This window comes from Eulemur rufifrons, chromosome 6, assembly GCF_041146395.1.
Source record: "Eulemur rufifrons isolate Redbay chromosome 6, OSU_ERuf_1, whole genome shotgun sequence".
NCBI lineage: Eukaryota > Metazoa > Chordata > Mammalia > Primates > Lemuridae > Eulemur > Eulemur rufifrons.
Window position 1 is genome coordinate 55,483,289 of NC_090988.1, and position 19,093 is coordinate 55,502,381.

The following is a 19,093-nucleotide window of genomic DNA, read 5'->3' on the forward strand; positions in this document are numbered from 1 at the left end:
TGAAATGCCAATATGAGATACATGCTTATAATGGAACACACAGTATTTATGCTGTTAAAGACATTTAAGGAAGTTAAAGAGATCATATTCACAGATAGCTCGGCAGCTAGTAGATAGCTTTGCAGATTTATCTGTGTTAATACTGGAGGGAAGATCACAGAAGGCCATGTTACAAAATATTCACAGATGCCAATGACTTATGCAAAAGGTCTCTGCGCTAGGTTGTTTATCCATCTACCTATCATTTAAAATTTAATATCTTTAATACTAGAGATATTCTTGACCCATTCCAGATCCTGGCTTCACCACTTAAATTTAATCAAGGATTTTGATAACCAACTTTCAAAATGAGGCAACACTTATATGGTCAGATTTGAAGAGAATCTCCTATTTAAAAATATTTAAAGAGATTACATAAACGATAGAATAAAAGACTTCTAGGATCAGAGTTAGTTAATGATTTTTTTCTATATGAATCCCAAATCTATAAACAAACTAAAACATTTTGAGAAACTCTAATTTTATTCCTTTAATCAGATACCACTGCAATTTCATCAATCACTTTCAGGATCTAAGTTCTTTGTTAATGCTTAGCGGTAGCCTCTGAGTGTCTCTCAGTTTGTAAATGGTACGGGGAGGAAGGAGTTATGGAGACAAGGACCTCTCCCCACACATCCTCCATTCAACCCTATAATATAATGAAAGCTCCAAACAGCTAGAGAGCAATAGTGATGGAGGGGGTCTGAGTTGTTTCAAGGGAGCTAGGGGACCTGCAGACAATTTGTGACTTCCCAGTTACAGTTGCTTGGCCTAGACAGGTTTATGCAAAGCTTATTTCAGAGCAGAGCAGAGCAGTATTAGACCTAATTTTGGCTAAAGCACAACAGCATCATGGGCTTGGGGAAGACTTAGGTTCGTGGCTCCTGACAGCCTTTACTAGGCTAGGGATGTAGTACTAGGGCTTATTTTTCTGAAACTTCTCTCTTGGCTCCAGGCCTGGGGCTTCTGCAGCCCCAGGACTCAGCTGGTGAAGCCAGAGGCTTAACACCTCACATTCCCTGGAGTGCTAGCGACTGATGCCTTGTTGCCACAGAAACCCTGGTGGAGGACAGTCTTCAGCCTTCTCTAAGCGGAACCATCTCCTTTCCGTGACTCATAGATTGGCTTTTGAGGATAGACTTCCTTGATTAGAGAAAGAAACAGTCTTTGCACTATTCATTGTCTTCCAGAACCTGGATGAATAAGATGGTAGAAGGGCAGAGACTGTAGTTTAATTTTATTCCACCTTCTCTAGAGGGTCTTCTCTGCATTGATTCCCTCTCAGTCCATCTACCTATCTAGCCATCATCTAATCATCTGTCTCCATCTTTCTACTGCCATCTTTATTTTTTTCCACATATAGTTTTATCAAGTTTCTCCATTGCTCTTTCAGGATATTACTGCTTTGGGAGGAAAAATTTTCTTCTTAAGCTATGAGCCTGTAATTAAACTCACACAGTATGTAACCCAGGGACAGTCAATAAGCACACAGCCCCTCTGGTCTTAGGACTTCTCCATGGGGACCCTCAAGGGTTGATGCATGTACGTGGTCAGGAAGGAGGCAGGGGTGGTATATGAGGAGATTCCGTGAATATGTCATCCTATTTAATCTTTGCAGATAGATATTTTCAGCATTAATATGCTAATAATGACCATAACTAACAGAAAGAAGAAGCATAACACAATACTTATCTCAAGAGAAAAATATTTAAAAAAAATTTTAGGGATGAAAATTCTGAGGAACAGACAGATGCACGATCTTTGAAGTCAAGTAACATGCACTTGAAGCTGGTCCCTCTTCTGCTTACTCTTAATGTGATCATTGGCAGGTTTGCTCACCTCTCAGACTCTATTTCCTCTTCTGTAGAAAAGGAATAATGCCACGTACAGCCTTTGAAAGAAGGGAGACTTCAAGAGACACTAGCTGTGAAGTCCTAGGGTGGTATCTGGTTATCATTACATTTTAATAAATGCCTGCGATGTGCTAAATAGTTTGTAGTCTTTCCCATGTTCATAACCACTCTGTGAGGTCAGAATCATTGTCCTTTTTTTTTTTTTTTTTTTTCCATATGACAAGGACACAGCTTTTTGGTGAACTCCTTTGTCACTCACACAGCATTGGAGCAGGAGGAGGAGGAGGCAGCCTCCCTTGTATCAGACACTGCTGCATTCTTGGATCTTGGGTACAGTTGGGATGTGGAAGATAACTTTGGCCCTGCATCTGGAGGCTGGGCCACAACCTGTGCGGGAAGTTTGGAAAAACTGGGAGTGATGGGAGGGAGGGAAGCCTGGGTGGATTGTTCTGAAGGCTGCTTCTCTTAGTGGATGACCTTATTCCCATCTCAAACCTCTGCTTTAAAGGGAAATGGGGTTAGAAAGAGGGAAAAAAAAACCTTGCCTTTAAATTATCCTATGGGCAAAGGATCTAATAACAGCTGAAGTGTCAAGGGTCAGAATTGTTCCTTCTTTATATGAAGGAATTAAGCAAATAGGCTTTCTCTTTAGGCCAACTTGGATTTAAGTCCTGGCTCTACCGTCTAGCTGCATGACCTTGGGAAAGTTACTTAGCTTCCCTGAGCCACAATTTTCTCAACAGAAAATGAAAAATATTCCACAGGGCTAGAGAATTAAGTAATGTATGTAAAGTGCATGTATAAAAGACGGACATGTTATTTTCTGATTCTTACTATTGTTTAATAAACTTAGGACCTTGAAGAAATATCAGAAAGCAAGAAACATGTGAAAAAGGAAAAAAAATGGGACAGTCCAGGGTGGCTTTAACTCTACCACAGTGAGGTATGGCTCTTTAGGAACCACAGAGAGACAAGGCATCCAAGTTGGCATGTGCCTGAGAAGGCGGCTCTCTGACTCCTCTTCAGCTGGGGTTGTGGACATGTAATTTTCACTTTGGCCTGCTGTGGATAGAAGGTAGTTACAAACCTACGCTGGGCACTATGCTAGCTACTAGGTTTACAGTGATAAGGAAGACAAACATTTTCTGGTTCAGGACACAAGTGTTACCTCCTTGAACCGAGTAGCCTTCCTTGACCTCTGTCAGTGTACCTCCACACTCAGCGCTCTCTCCCACCGCTGTCAGTGTCTGATATCCGTTTTCCCACCAGTGTGAGGGGTCAGCGATGTAGTTTCTGGCTCATGGTCAGGGCCATCCTCCATGGCAGCACAGGCAGAGAGCCACAACTCCAGGAGGGCCATTCACACAGACTAGAATGTGTCTGGTGCCCCCTGCAGTTGTACAGTTGCTCAGATGTATCATGAATAGGCTGTGGTGTGACTTGCTGATGAAGGCATGTGCAGAGCAATACTGAGCTCAACCTGCAGAGACTGCGGAGAGGATTCAGACAAGTGAAATGACTCCTTTTATGAACCTTTCCTCAGTTTTATCTCAGTTCACTAAAGAGATACGTAGAAGAACAGAGGCAAAAGAAGGAATGATGGAAATCTTGAAACACAGTTGTGATAGAAGACATCTTCCTAATAGAGATTCGATCACAATTTTTTCTGTACACATATACTAAGTGTTCATACTTGTATTTTCATAAATATTTAGATTATAATTCTAATGGAAATTTGGAAGATGAATCAGAATACAGAAAGACAGAAGAAAAGTGGGACAGTTAAGCTGTTATATTATTCAGGGAAATGATGATTCAGCTAGATTAGTTTCATTGGGTTCTGAAAGGAGGGGAGAGTTTAAAGATAGCAGATTTGGAAACTATGTTACAAAGTGAAAGGGCATACAAAGTTGTTTTTTTTCCCCCTTAGGTATTTCATGGATAACAGGAAAGGAAGGGAGGCACTAACCAACTGGTACTGGATAGTGAGCTTTGAGGAGAGAGAGGGAGAGTGGAGGAATTAGAGTTTGTGGTTCTTCAGGACATTCAATCTACGATGCAAACCAGTGTGAGGTGCTTGGTGGACAAATGGAGATGAGTCCTATTCTGAGGAGAGAAGTTTGGGGGAGAAGGTGTAGCTTAAAATTGCTATGTGAGGTTATAAAAACAGATGAGCTTACACGCTACACTCTGGGCTTCTTGGTAGAGCATTTCTTTCTTTCTTTTTTTTTTTTATTTCAGCTTATTATGGGGGTACAAAAGTTCAGGCTATATATATTGCCCATGCCCCTCCCCTCCCATCCCCCCGAGTCTGAGCCTCAAGCATGTCCATTCCCCAGACAGTGCACATCGCACTCATCATGGGAGGTTCTGGAAGCTCTGCCTGCCTCTTCAGGTGATGCCCTTCAAGACCTGTCAGTCTCTGCCTGCTGCCCCCAGCTGGGGAGAACTTCAAAGTGCTTGGCCCTTTTATATAGTAAGGTGGCTTTTGTAGTAAGGTGGCTGAAGAAGAGATATTTCAGAGGCAAGTTTCTCTAATTGAGTCCACAACCACAGGACTGTTTTGAAGGTAGGATCATAAGAAAATAGGCAAGCTTTAAGTAACCAGTGAAGTGGAGGTAGGGTTGGGGAAGGAGAGTAAAAAAGTGAATGCGTCTGGTAAACTAGGTCTTGTTTACCAGACTTAGCCTTGAACTCTGGAATACTTCCTTTAAGCCAATTCATCTTCATGACAGAGAACTTTGTCACCATTAAACACATTTAAAGAACCTATTTTGGGCCCCAAAGACAATTGTAGAAAAGGAGTACAGAAAATGTTCCATAATAGCACCAGAGGAATAAGCAACCAGTGTCCTTAGAGGACAGTTTTGAAAACAGACCATTTGTTTGAATGAGTCCTTTATGGTGTATTTGTTAACAGATCTGTCAGACTGGAAAACCCACCTCTAGGAGTAAATAGAAATGGAGCTTAAATCTCTTATTTCTAATATTATTTTAAATTTCTACAGAAAATTATTCTCCTTTCTTCAGTATTTAGTCTGAGAAGATACTTTGGAGGAAGAGCCTTTTAAGTTTAACTTATGTGGGGAAAAAAAAAAAAAAAAAAAAAAGAGGTTGTTTAGGCCAAAGAGGAGATAGCTGCTGAGTGGCTAAAGAAATAGCTGTAAACAATAAGCAGAGATCAACTTGGAAAATTTATTCAATGCCACTTTATTCAAAGAGAAGATCAAACCAGCCAGGAAATGGAGGGGAATGGAACTCCTAAGGGGAATGGGGTTTATTTCATGGCCTAAGAAAGTGTGATGGGGTGGCTCTTTCTTCCCAGCCCACGCTTAGTAGGGACTTTACAAGTAATGATCAAGTGAACAAATGCCTCTTACTCCTAGGGTGGACAACTGCCTCCTGGAATCACTATGTCCTCCTGCAACACCAGCACCTCTGGTCACTCCACTTTCCTGCTCACTGGCTTCCCAGGCCTGGAAGCCTCTCATCATTGGGTTTCCATCCCCATCAACCTCATCTGTGTGGTTTCCATCCTGGGTAACAGTATCATCCTCTTCCTGATCCGCACAGATCCAGCCTTACATGAGCCCATGTACATCTTCCTGTCCATTCTGGCAGCCTCTGATCTAGGTCTCTGTGCCTCCACCTTCCCCACCATGGTGCAGCTCTTCTGGCTAGGAGCTCGTGAGCTGCCCTTTGATCTCTGCACAGCACAGATGTTCTTCATCCATGCCTTCACCTACGTGGAATCTGGCGTACTGCTGGCCATGGCCTTTGACCGCTTTATTGCCATCCGGGACCCTCTGCACTATGCCACAATCCTTACCCCTTCAGCCATGGCCAAAGTGGGAACCGCCATTCTGGTGAGGGCTGTCCTGCTCAACCTCCCAGCACCCATCCTCCTGTGGCACCTGCTCTTTCCCCAGATCAGTGTACTCTCTCACTGCTACTGCCTGCACTGTGACCTTGTGGGGTTGGCCTGCTCAGACACCCGGATCAACAGCTTGGTTGGCCTGGTCTCCATCCTCCTCTCACTGTGCCTCGACTCCTCCCTCATCATGCTGTCGTACACCCTGATCCTGCGGACTGTGCTGGGCATTGCATCACCTGGGGAACAGCTCAAGGCACTCAATACATGTGTCTCACACCTCTGCATTGTTCTCATCTTTTATTTGCCCAAGCTGGGGCTGTCTGTGTTGCACCGAGTAGAGAAGCACAGCTACCCTGCTCTGGCAGTGCTCATGGCCAACCTGCACTTCCTGGTCCCGCCCTTCATGAACCCCATTGTGTACTGTATCAAGTCTAAGCAGATCCGTCAGGGCTTACTAAAGCGCTTCCAGACAAAAAGGGTTGATGTTTCCTAGAACAGCAGAAGGATCCAGTGGCACATGACCCCAGTAGGAGTGGGTCACCCTGGGCCTTGCGGTGGGGGAGGAGGAGTGGTGGAGAGTTAAATTTTGAGGTTTCTGAACAATTCATCTCATGTTGTTATAGTTTTTAGAGATGAAGAACATTGTAAAACCTATTGAACTATCACCTTGCTAATCCTCTCATTGTTCTATTTTGTTAGAGTTGTACTGTCTCAGACTCATTTATACTATGACATCTCCTTACCCAGGGGACTCAACCACACTGAGAGGATGTGTGTGCAAGTCTATTTGTATAGGTACCTCTCTCCTTTTTGCCCACTGGATTTTTCTTTTCCATTTGGTTTATAAACTTAAGAGCTGTAGTAAACTATATTCACCTTAATAATGGCTGTCTTCAGCCAGATTTAATATTAACCATCTCATATACCAAGAAGTAGAAAAGAGAGGTGGGTGGTGGGGAAACACATGACGACACTGCAAGGTGAATTTATTTGCAGTTATTTGCAGTGCAGGGAGCGGTAGTTTCCTTTTGGTCTCTTCATGTGTGTCTCTGCTTTGAAGTTGAGAGAAATCTGGCATTGCCAAGCCTAGGAGTGCTGGTTTCTCAGGTACCGATGGTAAAGGTGGAAAAGCTACTCACTTCCATAGCAGCTGATCTGCTAGGATGTCAGCTCCATGAGGCCAGGGATTCAGGGCTGTTTTGTTCACTGATGTATCCCTAGCTCTAGGAACACTGTCTATCTTATAGTAGGTGCTCATATTCTTGAATAAATGAGTAGGGAAGATGAAGGGGCAAAAGAGCTCTGACAGCTAATCCTCAGGAAAGGAGAGGACCGAGAGATCAGAATGTCTGAAGGCTGTAGGGACAACAGTTGATAAAGTGAAATGGAATGAGGGGAAAACAAATGTCACAGACCTTGGGGACAGGTCTGATTTTCCCTATAACACATGGTAAGAAGGCTGTTTCTAAAGGTGCAACTCAGAGAGAGGCTAAATTTATCGTGGAGCTTTTTCCAAAGCTACTTCCAAACTCCTAGGAGGAAGTTCACCCAGCAACTGAAGGCTGTCTCCCTCCATCACTATCATTGTCCTTGGCCTGCTCAGTCCTAAAACACCTGTATATCTGTGAAGAATTGAAATAGGGATATTCCTGGTGGAAGACAACCACTCAAATTTAATAGAAGCAGCCATGATAGCGCTAGTAGAAAGTGCTTTGTCTGTATCTGTGGTCATCCAGGCAATTGGGAATTTAACAATTGCGATCATTTGTGTGCAATTTTCATGAATCAGGACAAGAGAGAATGAGGAACTTGGAGGCAGGAAGGCAGGGTGGGGATCTGTGAATCCTGTATAAGCAGTTCTGGTTGGGAAGGCTGTTTCCCCTGCTAGATTGTATTTACATTCCCACTGTAGCATGGATTCCAAGGAACTTGGAACCCTGTGCCTATCAGTGACTAGGAAGCCATTGCCCACACTGTGTGTCTGAAGATCACAGATCCTGCCCATAGAGCTCAAGAAGCAAGGATAACAAATCATGAGTTTTGAGTTACCATTTTGAATTATTATGTCTAGTGGTAGCCAACCAAAAGTTTCAGTAAATCAGTTTGACATGACACGTTGAAAAAGGAGGTCATTTGAAAAGATAGCTTGTGGTCCACAGCAAGGTTTCCTCTCAGGGCCACACACCTTGGGCCCAACAAGCAACCATGTTATTTAGGCCCTTCTGTGTGCTTCATATACCACCCCAATAACAAGAAGGTTCTGATCATGGATATAGAGTGTCCATCTCGCTGAGGGTCCTGATCTATCAGAAACCCTAGGCTGACATGATGATATTCAGGACCACAAGCATCCTTGGCAGATAAAACAAAAAACATTGTATACAGAGCCCTGAGGCTGCAAAATTTCTATTCAGAGGGTTCATAGAATAAAGCTTGGCTATTAGACATCTGATTTAAGCCAAGATGCAGGGATCCTTGTCTTTGGCATGTTTATCTTATCACCAGCTGCTGTGGGCTTAGAGACTTCTTCCACCCTTAATCCTTATCACCATAGCATGGCCATCTTTGTACCTGGCCATATCATGGCTGCACTGCTGTCAAGAGCTAGAAGAGATCTGGGGCTCTATGCCTCTACAACATCAGATCTTCAGTGTGTAGCCATCATGAATTTAAAGCTCCTGCTCTTAATCTTTATGCCAATCAGAATGCCATTCACCCATGCAGAAAAACAAAGTAAAAAACTCTCAGCTCTGGCTTGTACTAGCTACATAACTTTAAGCTAGTTATTTCGCCTCTCCAAATCTCCATTTCCTCATCATTATAAAGTGGGGGTACCTATCTCACAGAGATGTTGAGAGGATTTAACTACATAGTATACATAGAGCACTAAATCCAGAAGCAGAGAACTCATTTTATGTGTTTGTGTGATTTGATTAATGCCTATCTTCCCTATACATTGCAAGCACCATGAAGGCATTTTTTTTCCTGACTTGTCTAACAGTAGTGCTAAACATGGCCCAGAATATTGTAAGCCCTGTATGTGTTAAATGAGTGAATGAATAATGAATAGCGAATTCCTGGCAAATGGTAAATGCAATTGATTGTATAATTTAAATGAGTTCAATAGATGGAAACATTTATTAATATCATGTAATTTGTATATTGACTTTGGGAGAGGAAAGCCAAGCACTGGTTTGTTGCAAATACAAAAATTTTGTTCAAGGTTACACTGCTCCGTAGAACCCCTGGGTTTATTAATTCATAACTAAACCTCTCAAGGACTTTATATTCCAAAGGGATGATTTAAACCTTGTCTAAATGATATCTATGTATATAATTCCAGTTACCAAGGCATGTCTCAGGTTAATTGAACAATGTACTGAGGCTGTGATACTTTCAAGCTGAATAGGGCCCTTGGTGACTGGAGAAGGAGTGACTGACTCACCCGTACATTTTCAGATCAAGTAAAAAATTTATACATATGCTTATGATGGGCCTGGCTACTAGCAATCAAGGAATTGGGTGGGGATGATCCCACATAAGAGAAGGCTTACAGAAACCAGGACGCATGTCCCAAGTTCTTCAAAGCCAAGCCTTCCCAAGGAGATTAATCTACATTGTTCATGGATTGACCATGGAGCAAATGATTTCCTGATAGCCCTCTGTAAGGAAAAGAGCTGTTTTGACCTATGCAAAGAAGGAAAAAGGAAGCCTACAGTGGCTGATCTAGTGAGCAATTGCTGTAAATTCAGAGTGATGTGAAGTCATGATGAATGCAAAATTATTTATGTTGTAATGCTTCTTTTGGATTAGAATATAAGGAAAAATGGCCTTTGAGAAATGCCCTTCTGAAATCCTTTGACCTCCTCCTACGAACACTTTGAGGGAGATAGAGAAACAGGTCAACTGCATGTTTGACATAGGAAGGAGCATGAAAGGGAAAAAGGACATAGAGTGGAAAATGTTGATTGTATTCCTGGATTTTACCACTCTGTGGTGACTTTTTTGGGGAGTTGTCTTGCTCTTAATCTGGTGTTAAGAAATGCTGTAAGTTTTTGTTTTGCTTTTCTTTTAAAAGCTATGCTAAGCAGATACCTGTAGTTTTCAGGCATCTGAAATGTAGCTTAGTTTTTAAATTTTAGCTCTGCTTCCAACTACTTCTCTAACCTCGAGCAATTCCTTCATTTTTCTCTAATCTCAATTCCCCCATCTCTAAAATGGAGATAACAGCCCTTGCCCCATAAAGCTGTGATGATTAAATGTGACAAAATATCTAGAACACCAAGAAATGCAATAAAATGCAATGATGTGTAGTATAACTGTTACTAATATGAGACATACTCTGGACCCCAAACATCTAATGCAGTCACCTTGCCTGGTTCTCTGCCAACATAACCTCCTCACACCTAGACCAGGTACCTAACTTAATCATTCTTTAGATAATTGACATTAGACTGACAGCTCAGTCATCATTCATCAACTCTAGGAACCTTAAGGGACCTCTTCTAGCTTTAATTACAGGTTTGAGAGTCATCTAATTCCTCAACATCCCAAATCCAGACATTAACAAGTTCACAATATGATTAGACTTAATTAGAATACCAGTCTATATTTTCTGAGTACTTTATAGAAATAACATTTAATCATCTCATACCATAGGAGGCTGGTACTGCTATTGCCTCTTTATGGAGGAAGAAACTCAAATGATTATGTCCTAGAGGTAGGTGGGCTTGATCTCTTACATTGCTATACACATTCTTCCCTAAAAGGCTTTTCTCAGCAATAGGCTTCTATTTATTTTTCAAGGTTTATGCAGGACTTTCCGTGCAAGGCAACGTTTATCCTTCTTCCTCCATATTTCTCTTTCTTTGTGTAGGCATTTATAAAGGATTTGTTACAATATACTATCTTCTTCATAGACTAGGATTTTTGTTGAATAACATCTTGGTTTTTAACTTTATTCTAGATTCTATCCACGTATAAAGACTTAAAGGACTGTTGGATAAATAAATAATGTTCGTATTATGAAAAGAGCACTGACAGTTTAGATTTTATTATGATCAAGTATTTGAAATTAATACACTGACAATAGATCCATATCCTGAGTCTGCATTAGAGCCCAGATGAGGGAAAGTCCACATGTAGTTTTAGATTCCAAGATCTTGTCTTTTAAAAATGCATCTCATCCAGGCTAGACAAGTTCCTAAACCTCCAAATCTCAGAGCTTTTTGACCTGTTCCAATCTGTCTTAGTTACTCGCTAGGCACAGCTCTGGTTCTGGGGTCTAAGGGAATCCTGGGGGTTTCCTTTTCCTCTATTCTTGGATTTCCTGTTATCTGGACCCAATGTTCCCTATTCCTTGGTGTACTTGATTGATTTGGTGGAACTTCTCTTTCCATAGCTTCCTGATAGAGAACACATACAGAGTATTAAGAGCTTGAATGTTTGAAATGTATTTTACTCCTGCATTTGACTGAGTTTTGCTGATGTTGAATTTCAGACTAAAAATAAATTTTCCCCCAAATTTATTATGTCCATTTTAGCCATTAGTTATATGCATTTTTCTCTAGCTTTCATGTTGCTGTAGATAACTGATTTTCTGATTTTTTAAAATACAGTGTTGCCCATGATGATTTTCTAATTTCTGACTTTTTAAATTTCTTCTACATACATTCTTTTTTAGAGACAGGGTCTTGCTTTGTCACCCAGGCTGGAGTGTAGTGTCCTGGTCAGAGCTCACTGCAACCTTAAACTCGTAGGTTCAAGGATTCTCCTGCCTCAGCCTCCCAAGTTGCTGGGACTAAGGTGCACACCACCATGCCCAGCTCTCATTTTCTAATTCTTGATGCTTCAGATGGAACTTATCATTTCATACAGGGAATTCTATAATTTCTTTGGTCTCCAGGGTTCTAAAATTCTAAAATATGATTCTAAGGGCAACAAATACAAAGATGACTGAATGTGAAGTCTTAATAGGTTATCTATGTCAAAGTAAATTCCACAATAGAGAAAGTATCAGACTCTCAGAGCTAGAAATGAGACACTTGGGTGCAAGGACCTAAAACTACTGGACCTTCTATTTTTTTCTTGAACTTTTCAGGTTTGCAGAAGTACCATCTTTCCCATGCCAGAAGAGAACAATTTTTGCCTAGAAATCATGCAATGACCTAACCCAAAGTATTGCAATAAATTTCCTGTTTGAGATCCACTTTGTTACTCTTCATGGCTTCTAGACCAATGATCTAAGTTTCCACTTTAAGAAGCTAGAAATAGAAGAGCAAATTAAAGATGAAAGAAAATTTTAAAAAGATAAAAGCAGAAATCAGGAAAAAAACAAGTAGTAGGAAAAAATTGAAAAAGCTACAATTTGGTTCTAAAAATTAATTACATGAATACACGTTCCTCCTGTACCAGCACAACAGGATAGGACACAGCACACGCAAATAACCAATAGCAGAAATAAAAGAGGTAAAAGTCTTACAGAATGGAAAGGATAATAAAGGGGATATTATGAAAAATTTTATGCCTGTAGTGGTATTTTATTTTGACAGTTATATTCAGAGGAAATGGAAAAATTATAAAATAGGAGATATGAAGAACTCTATATTCATTAAAAATTGAATGTGAAATAAAAATAAAACCCATCATATCCAGATTTCTTTCCTGTAGAATTCTATCAAATACTTAAGGAATAAAATAAATGTTACACTGAATATTTTCAAAAAATAAAGTATAAGAGATTACTTTCTAATACATTTTATGAGGCAAACAAAACCCTGGTATAGAAGCCTGAAAAGGAAATTATAAGAAAGAAAATTATGAGAGCAATACCTATCATTGACATAGACATAATTATCTGTATCAAAATATTAGCAAACCGAATATAGCAATATATGAATAATGCATCGTGATCAAGTGGGGCTTATTCCAGGAATACAAGGTAGCTTAACATTTCTGATTCATACTGATAAAAATCAGTAAGTATCATACACTGTATCAACAACATAAAGGAGAAAAACCAGGTGATTACTTAAGCATGTGAAGAAAAATAATTTGACCAAGTTCAACACCATTCTGGATGAAAATTTTCAACAACTTTCAATAGAAGTGTACTTTCTCAACTTGGTAAAAGGCATCTATGAGAAATCTACAATTAATATTATACTTTGTGAATGAAAGACTGAATACTTTTCTCCTAAAATCAAAAACAAGGCCACAGATGTATGCATATGTTCAAACTTAAACTGTATACATTAAAATTAATGTGTGCAGTTTTTTGCATATCAATTATCCCTCAATAAAGCTGTTAAAAATAAGAGACCATAGCAGGCATAGAAGGACATATTGGAACCCTCATACACTGCTGGTAGGAGTGAAAAATGGTACAGCTGCTCTACAAAAGCTTTGGCAGTTCAAGTGGTTCAACAAAAGGTTATATGATCAGTAATTCCACACCCAGGTACATACTCAAGAGAAATGAAAATGTGTCAACACAAAAACTTTTACACAAATGGAATAGTCACATTATTCATAATAAGAGGTGGAAACAACCCAAATATCCATCAGCTGATGAATGGATAAACAAAATGTGGTATACACATATAATGGAATATTATTAATATAAAGGAATATAAAGGAATGACATACTGATGTATGGTATGACACGGATGAACCTAGAATATGTTAACATTAAGTGAAAGAAGTCAGTGACAAAATACCAGACTTTCATATGAAAGTCTGGAATAGGAAAATCTACAGAGAAAGAAAGTAGATTAGTGTTTATTTAGCGATAGTGGGGGATGGGAGAATATGAAGGCAGTAACTAAAGGATATGGAGTTTATTTTAGAGGTGATGAAAATGTTCTAAAATTGACCATGGTGATAGTAGCATGCATCTATAGCTATACTAAAAACCATTGAACTGTACACCTTATATGAGTGAATTGTATAGTATTTGAATTATAATCTCAATAAAGGTGTTTAAAAAAAGAAAAACAAAGATCAGAAGCAAAGCAAGGATGCCTTACTAATTCAACACTGTGTTGGAGGTCCTAGCCAGTACAATAAAGAAATATCATACAATCAAAACTCTAGCAATATTTTATGGACATGAACACATTGATTCTAAAATATATATGGGAACACCACCTAGAATAGCTAGAACCACAGCTATAGCTAGAAGTACAATGTTGGGGGACTTAACTACTTCATTTTGAAACTTACTATAATGCCATTAGTATTAAGACAGTGTGGGATGGACATAGGCATAGACGAAAAAATTAATGAAAAAGAAAAATCCAGAAATATATACCCACATAAAGAGTTGACCGATTTGACAAAGTTGCCAAGGCAATTCTATATGGAAAAGAAAATCTTTTTAACAAATAAAGCTGAAACAACTGGATATCTATATGTAAAAAATCTTAAACTATACTTCACATCATACCCAGTTTTTGTGTTGGATCACAGACCTCAATTAAAAGCTAAATCCATAAAAGGAAGAACTGACCATGAATAAAATCGGTTATTTGGACATCATAGCTAAAAATTTCTTTTTACCAAATAATATCAGTAAGGAAATCAAAAGGCAAGCCATAAAATTGGACAAATTTTCACTATGTGTAATATATCTGGCAAATGCCTTGTATCCAGAATATATGAACAGCTAGTACATATCAATAAAAAAACCAAAAAGCTCATTAAAAATGGTCAAAAGACTTTACTAAACATTTCACAGAAGGAATATGCAAGAATAGTAAACACATGAGAAGTTGCTTAACATCGTTAGTTATCAGAAAGTGCAAATTAAAACCACAATGAATTATTAGCTTGTACTCATGAGAATGTCTAAAATGAAAAAAAGAATGACAAAATCAAGGATTGGCCAGGATGTGGAACAGCTGGGAACTGCTATATATCACTGGTGAGTTTATGAAATAGTACAAGTATTTGGAAAAAGGTTCTATTAAAGTTTAGCAAATATTTACCCTCTGACCTAGTAATTCCACTTCTAGGTTAAAAAATATTCATAGCAGCTTTATTCATAATAGCCAAAAATGGGAAACAACCCAAGTGTCTAAAAGTAAAGATAGTTAAACTTTGGTATATTCATACAATGGAAACTTCCTTAGCAATGAAAAGAAATTAACACCACAACAGCATGAATCTCAAAAACATTATGTAAAATCAAAGAAATTGGACATAAAGAATACATGTTGTACAATTTGATTTATGTGAACTTTGAGAATAGTTAATTTAATTAGAGGTGATCAGAAATCAAACAGTAGTTGTCTCCATGGGAGAGTGAGGGCATTACTTGGAAGAAGTACAAGGGAACCTTCTGAGATTATGAAAATACTTTGTATCTTGATTGAGGGGTGGTCATACTGTTGTATATATTTGTCAGAGATTAAACTGTACACTTAATATGTGCATTTTATGTAAATTATACCTCATTAAAAAAAGGCATGGGAAAAATAAGTTCAGCCATAGCTAATATAGTCCTAAATAGAATTTAGCCAGTTTTCTTGACTTCCTAAACGGCTTGAGTTAAGGATCCTGGAGAGTAGAATTTATTGGCCAGTCTGTGGCTTCCGATTGGCAACCTGGGGTGTGTGTGTGTGTGTGTGTGTGCAAATTAAGACTATTAGACCACTGATCTCTGGTGTGCTGAGACCTGGAGTGAAGGAAGAATTACTTAGATGGCTTCAGGTTGAGTAAACATGGAAGTCATTGAGAGTACATGGGAGAATTTTGCTGAGGTCCCATATTAGAGCTGTCGCCAATGATTTATCTTTCTGAATTATCATTCCGACACCTAGAATAGTGATTGGTGTATTGCATGTTCTCAGCAATGTCAGTGATGATTGGAAAAAAAATTATCCTGTCACCCCTGGATTAGACTGTATTAGATTCTTAATCCCAGGGCCTAGATTTCTAGAAACTCACCTGGTAAAGAGTAAAAAGCACAGAATTTGGAAGTAGAAAGATTTGAGTTTGAATTCTGGCTGGGCATTTATTTGCCTTCTTGGACAAGTTACTGCCTTCCTAATCTTCTCCCTCTGGCTCTGTAAATTGTGGGTAATGAATTATATGCTCCTCTTCAGATGGTTACGAGACTATAGTAAGACAATGCCTATCCTCTTGGTGCAACTGCAGAGTGTTAAACTAATCCATTGCTGCTACTGGTGAATTCTGGAGCCTAGGTCATCCTGAGCCTGCTAGAGTTGTTCTACTGTCTAAGCTCTTTCCAAGCTTATTAAAATGCTTTATCCAGGAATGAAATACCAATCGAGACATCTCTGCCTGCAAATTCTGGGCAGGGATGTCAGAACCTGAGAACTTTGGAACCTATGGGGCCTTCTAGTGGCTGCCATCACTTTCATTTTTATAAACTTGCTCAGGAAGTCGAATCGGGCAGAATTCCCTGTCTTTTCCCCAAAGAAGGGCCCTGGTCCCTCCCCTGCCCTGGACCTTTGCTCATGATTATTCTTTCATTGTTGTCCCTATGGCCAATTACTGAGAGCTTTGTCTCTGCCTCTGCCTCTCTGATTCTCTATATGTGTATGCATTTCTCCCCAGTGATACTTAGGGATACATACATACCTCTGAGCTCTATCAGAGTAGGAACACTTGCCAGTGGATGATGGTTATTTCTCCTTGTCAGACCAGCAGCCTTATCTGATTTTATTAAGGTCTCTGGAAGGTAGAAACGATGTCAGGCAACAGAACTGGATTCCCTGGGATGCTATTATCAGTTTGGTAGTCATATTTCCCATTCCCATTAGGGGCTCCCTGAGCTTTGTAACTGCGTCTGCATCATAGAAAGGAAATACCTCATCATTCTTCCATCATCTGACTTACGCTATGCCTCCTTATCAAAGTCAGGATACCACTGAGTATGGGCTTGTCTTGCCATCATGCTGGGAGCCACTGGTCTTTTTAAACATTGACCAATGACTAAGAGGAGAAGACAGTTCCAAGGTGGGATTGAAAACTTTATGACTGAGCAGGGCCCCACTTTAGCAGTCGGAAGACCCCATCCCGGATCTGCTTGGTCTTCATGCCGTAGATGATGGGGTTGAGCATGGGTGGCACGACCAGGTAGAGGTCAGCCAGGAGGATGTGAATGTGCCGGGGCACATGCTGGCCAAAGCGCTGTGTGTAGAATGAAAAGAGTCCTGGTGTGTAGAAGAGAAGGATGACACCCAGGTGGGAGCCACAAGTGCCAAAGGTCTTAGCCCTTGCCTCCTTGGAGGAGAGGCCTAACACAGCTCGGAGGATGAGTGCATAGGAGACAGCAATACAGATGGAGTCTGTGCCCACCACCAGTGTGGCAGCAGTGATGCCATAGATATTGTTTGGCTGGGTACCCCCGCAAGCCAGCTTCACCACAGCCATGTGCTCACAGTAGGAGTGGGCCACCACTCGGCTGCAGTAGCTCAGTCTTGCCAGTAAGCAGGTGAGTGGGGTCATGAGTCCCAAGCCACGAAGCACAGCTGCAGCCCCCAGCTTCCCCACAGACTCTGGGGGCAGCAACGACCCATAGTGCAGTGGCTGGCAGATGGCTAAGTAGCGGTCAAACGCCATTGCTAGCAGGACACCGGATTCTACAGCCGAGAAGCCATGGATAAAGAACATCTGAGCAGCACAGGCCCCAAAGGCAATCTCAGTAGCATTTGTCCAAAAAAGTGCAAGGAGCTTGGGCACAGTGGAGGTGCAGAGCACCAGGTCAATGGTGGACAACATGCACAGGAAGAGGTACATGGGCTGATGCAGGGCAGGCTCTGAACGTACTACCAGGAGCACCACCATGTTGCCAAGTACTGCCAGGGCATACATGGAACAGAAGGGAAAAGCAATCCAAAAGTGGGATGCCTCCAGGCCAGGAATTCCCACGAGCAGGAAGGAGGTTGGGTTCTGTTGACTGTGGTTTGTGAATTTCATGGCCAAGCCAAAGTAGGGTGAGTAGAGAAGACCTCACTGCCTTGCTCTGAACCCTAGGAAGCCCTAAGAAATGAAGCAGCTGGGATTCATATTTATGCTGTGGCTGAATGGCAGCAGAAAATACTCGAGTTAGACTTCATGAAAAACATCCAGGATGAGAAGATTATAGGGCCCTGGGAAGTAATGCAAGGCAGGAGGTAGGTTACCATCACCAAGGTTTAAAGGAGTCCTTTCTAATTCTGCCTGATCCAATGATTCTTGGGTCGTGGGCACTGTAGAACTGTCTCCATGGTGAAAGTATGTGGCTAGAGGCTCTTACAGCTTTCCACTCTTTGCCTATACGCCAGTATTTTCTTCCAATTCACCTGCCTGTACGACAATATAAAGGTAATGTTAATGATAAATAGGCAGATCCAATGGAAGACTCAAATGTGGTTACTTTTCAAGATGGGAAGATAAGGACTGAAAAAAAGACAGGGAAATCCTGGATGGATTTTTCAAGCCATTGATCCCATAATAAACCCATGGATGAGGCTCAGAACTTAGGTTCTGACCAGGAACAGAAAAACATAGACGAGGGGCTGAGTCTCTGGTAAGTTACTACAACCATAAGATTGCCTGGCTCATGTTTAGTAGAAGGATCCTGTGCTTGCCTCAGGGGTCCTATCTGGATGCTGGTAGAAACAGGTGTAATCAGGCGCAACTGGTCAGTGGTGGGTGTCAGGCTGATTTGGCCACAACATAGGATAAGGTAATTGAGAAATGATTGTGTACAAAGTATATTACCTCAAAACTCAAAGGTACATGAAATAAAGGGAATGAGAAGTAAGTTTTAATCATTGGGAACATAGAATTACTCTCTAAAAGCAACTATGGACTCCCACATTTCATCAAAATGACATACTGAGTTTCTAGCTTCTACACATCTCCCCATATCTTTCATCCATTGCTCACACTCTACTTCTCCTATCTTCCCTCACCTACATATATCTTATCATTTTTTTCCATCTATACTAGCCAGCCAGTAATTGAGAATTTGAGAGAGAAGAGAGATTAAACCAAAAATGCAGGAAAGGGGACAGTAGAGGGAGAGAGATGAAAAAACAATGAGATCAAGAACCAGAAATAGACATAGAAGAAAAGAATAGAGGAAGAGAAAAGTCCTTTCTCAAAAGAGCTTCTAGTATAATAGGATATGACTGTGCTCTGTTTGCTAATTGTAACAGACAGTGGAACCAACTGGACCCTCTAGAGATGGCCTATTTGTACCCCTAACCTTAAGCTGCAGTACTTAGAATCCCTAGCATCAGCTACCCACACCCAGAGATCACAGGAGACTGTTTTGGGGAGAAAGTCAGAAAGGAAAAGGGTAAGGTCTCCT

The 19,093-nt window shown here is 40.5% G+C and overlaps 2 protein-coding genes across 2 annotated transcripts; one reads left to right on the forward strand and one right to left on the reverse strand.

Annotated features, from left to right (window-relative positions):
* The first annotated feature begins 5,305 nt into the window (after positions 1–5,305).
* Positions 5,306–6,259, forward strand: LOC138384829 (olfactory receptor 51A4-like). Its single transcript, XM_069470492.1, has one exon. The coding sequence runs from the start codon at positions 5,306–5,308 to the stop codon at positions 6,257–6,259; it is 954 nt and encodes a 317-aa protein (XP_069326593.1).
* Positions 6,260–16,764: 10,505 nt separating this feature from the next.
* Positions 16,765–17,712, reverse strand: LOC138384051 (olfactory receptor 52P1-like). Its single transcript, XM_069469318.1, has one exon. The coding sequence runs from the start codon at positions 17,710–17,712 to the stop codon at positions 16,765–16,767; it is 948 nt and encodes a 315-aa protein (XP_069325419.1).
* Between the last annotated feature and the right edge of the window lie 1,381 nt (positions 17,713–19,093).

Bases quoted from the DNA above. Each gene is read 5' to 3' on its own strand.
- LOC138384829 (XM_069470492.1), top strand. From the start codon at position 5,306: ATGTCCTCCTGCAACACCAGCACCTCTGGTCACTCCACTTTCCTGCTC.
- LOC138384051 (XM_069469318.1), bottom strand. From the start codon at position 17,712: ATGAAATTCACAAACCACAGTCAACAGAACCCAACCTCCTTCCTGCTC.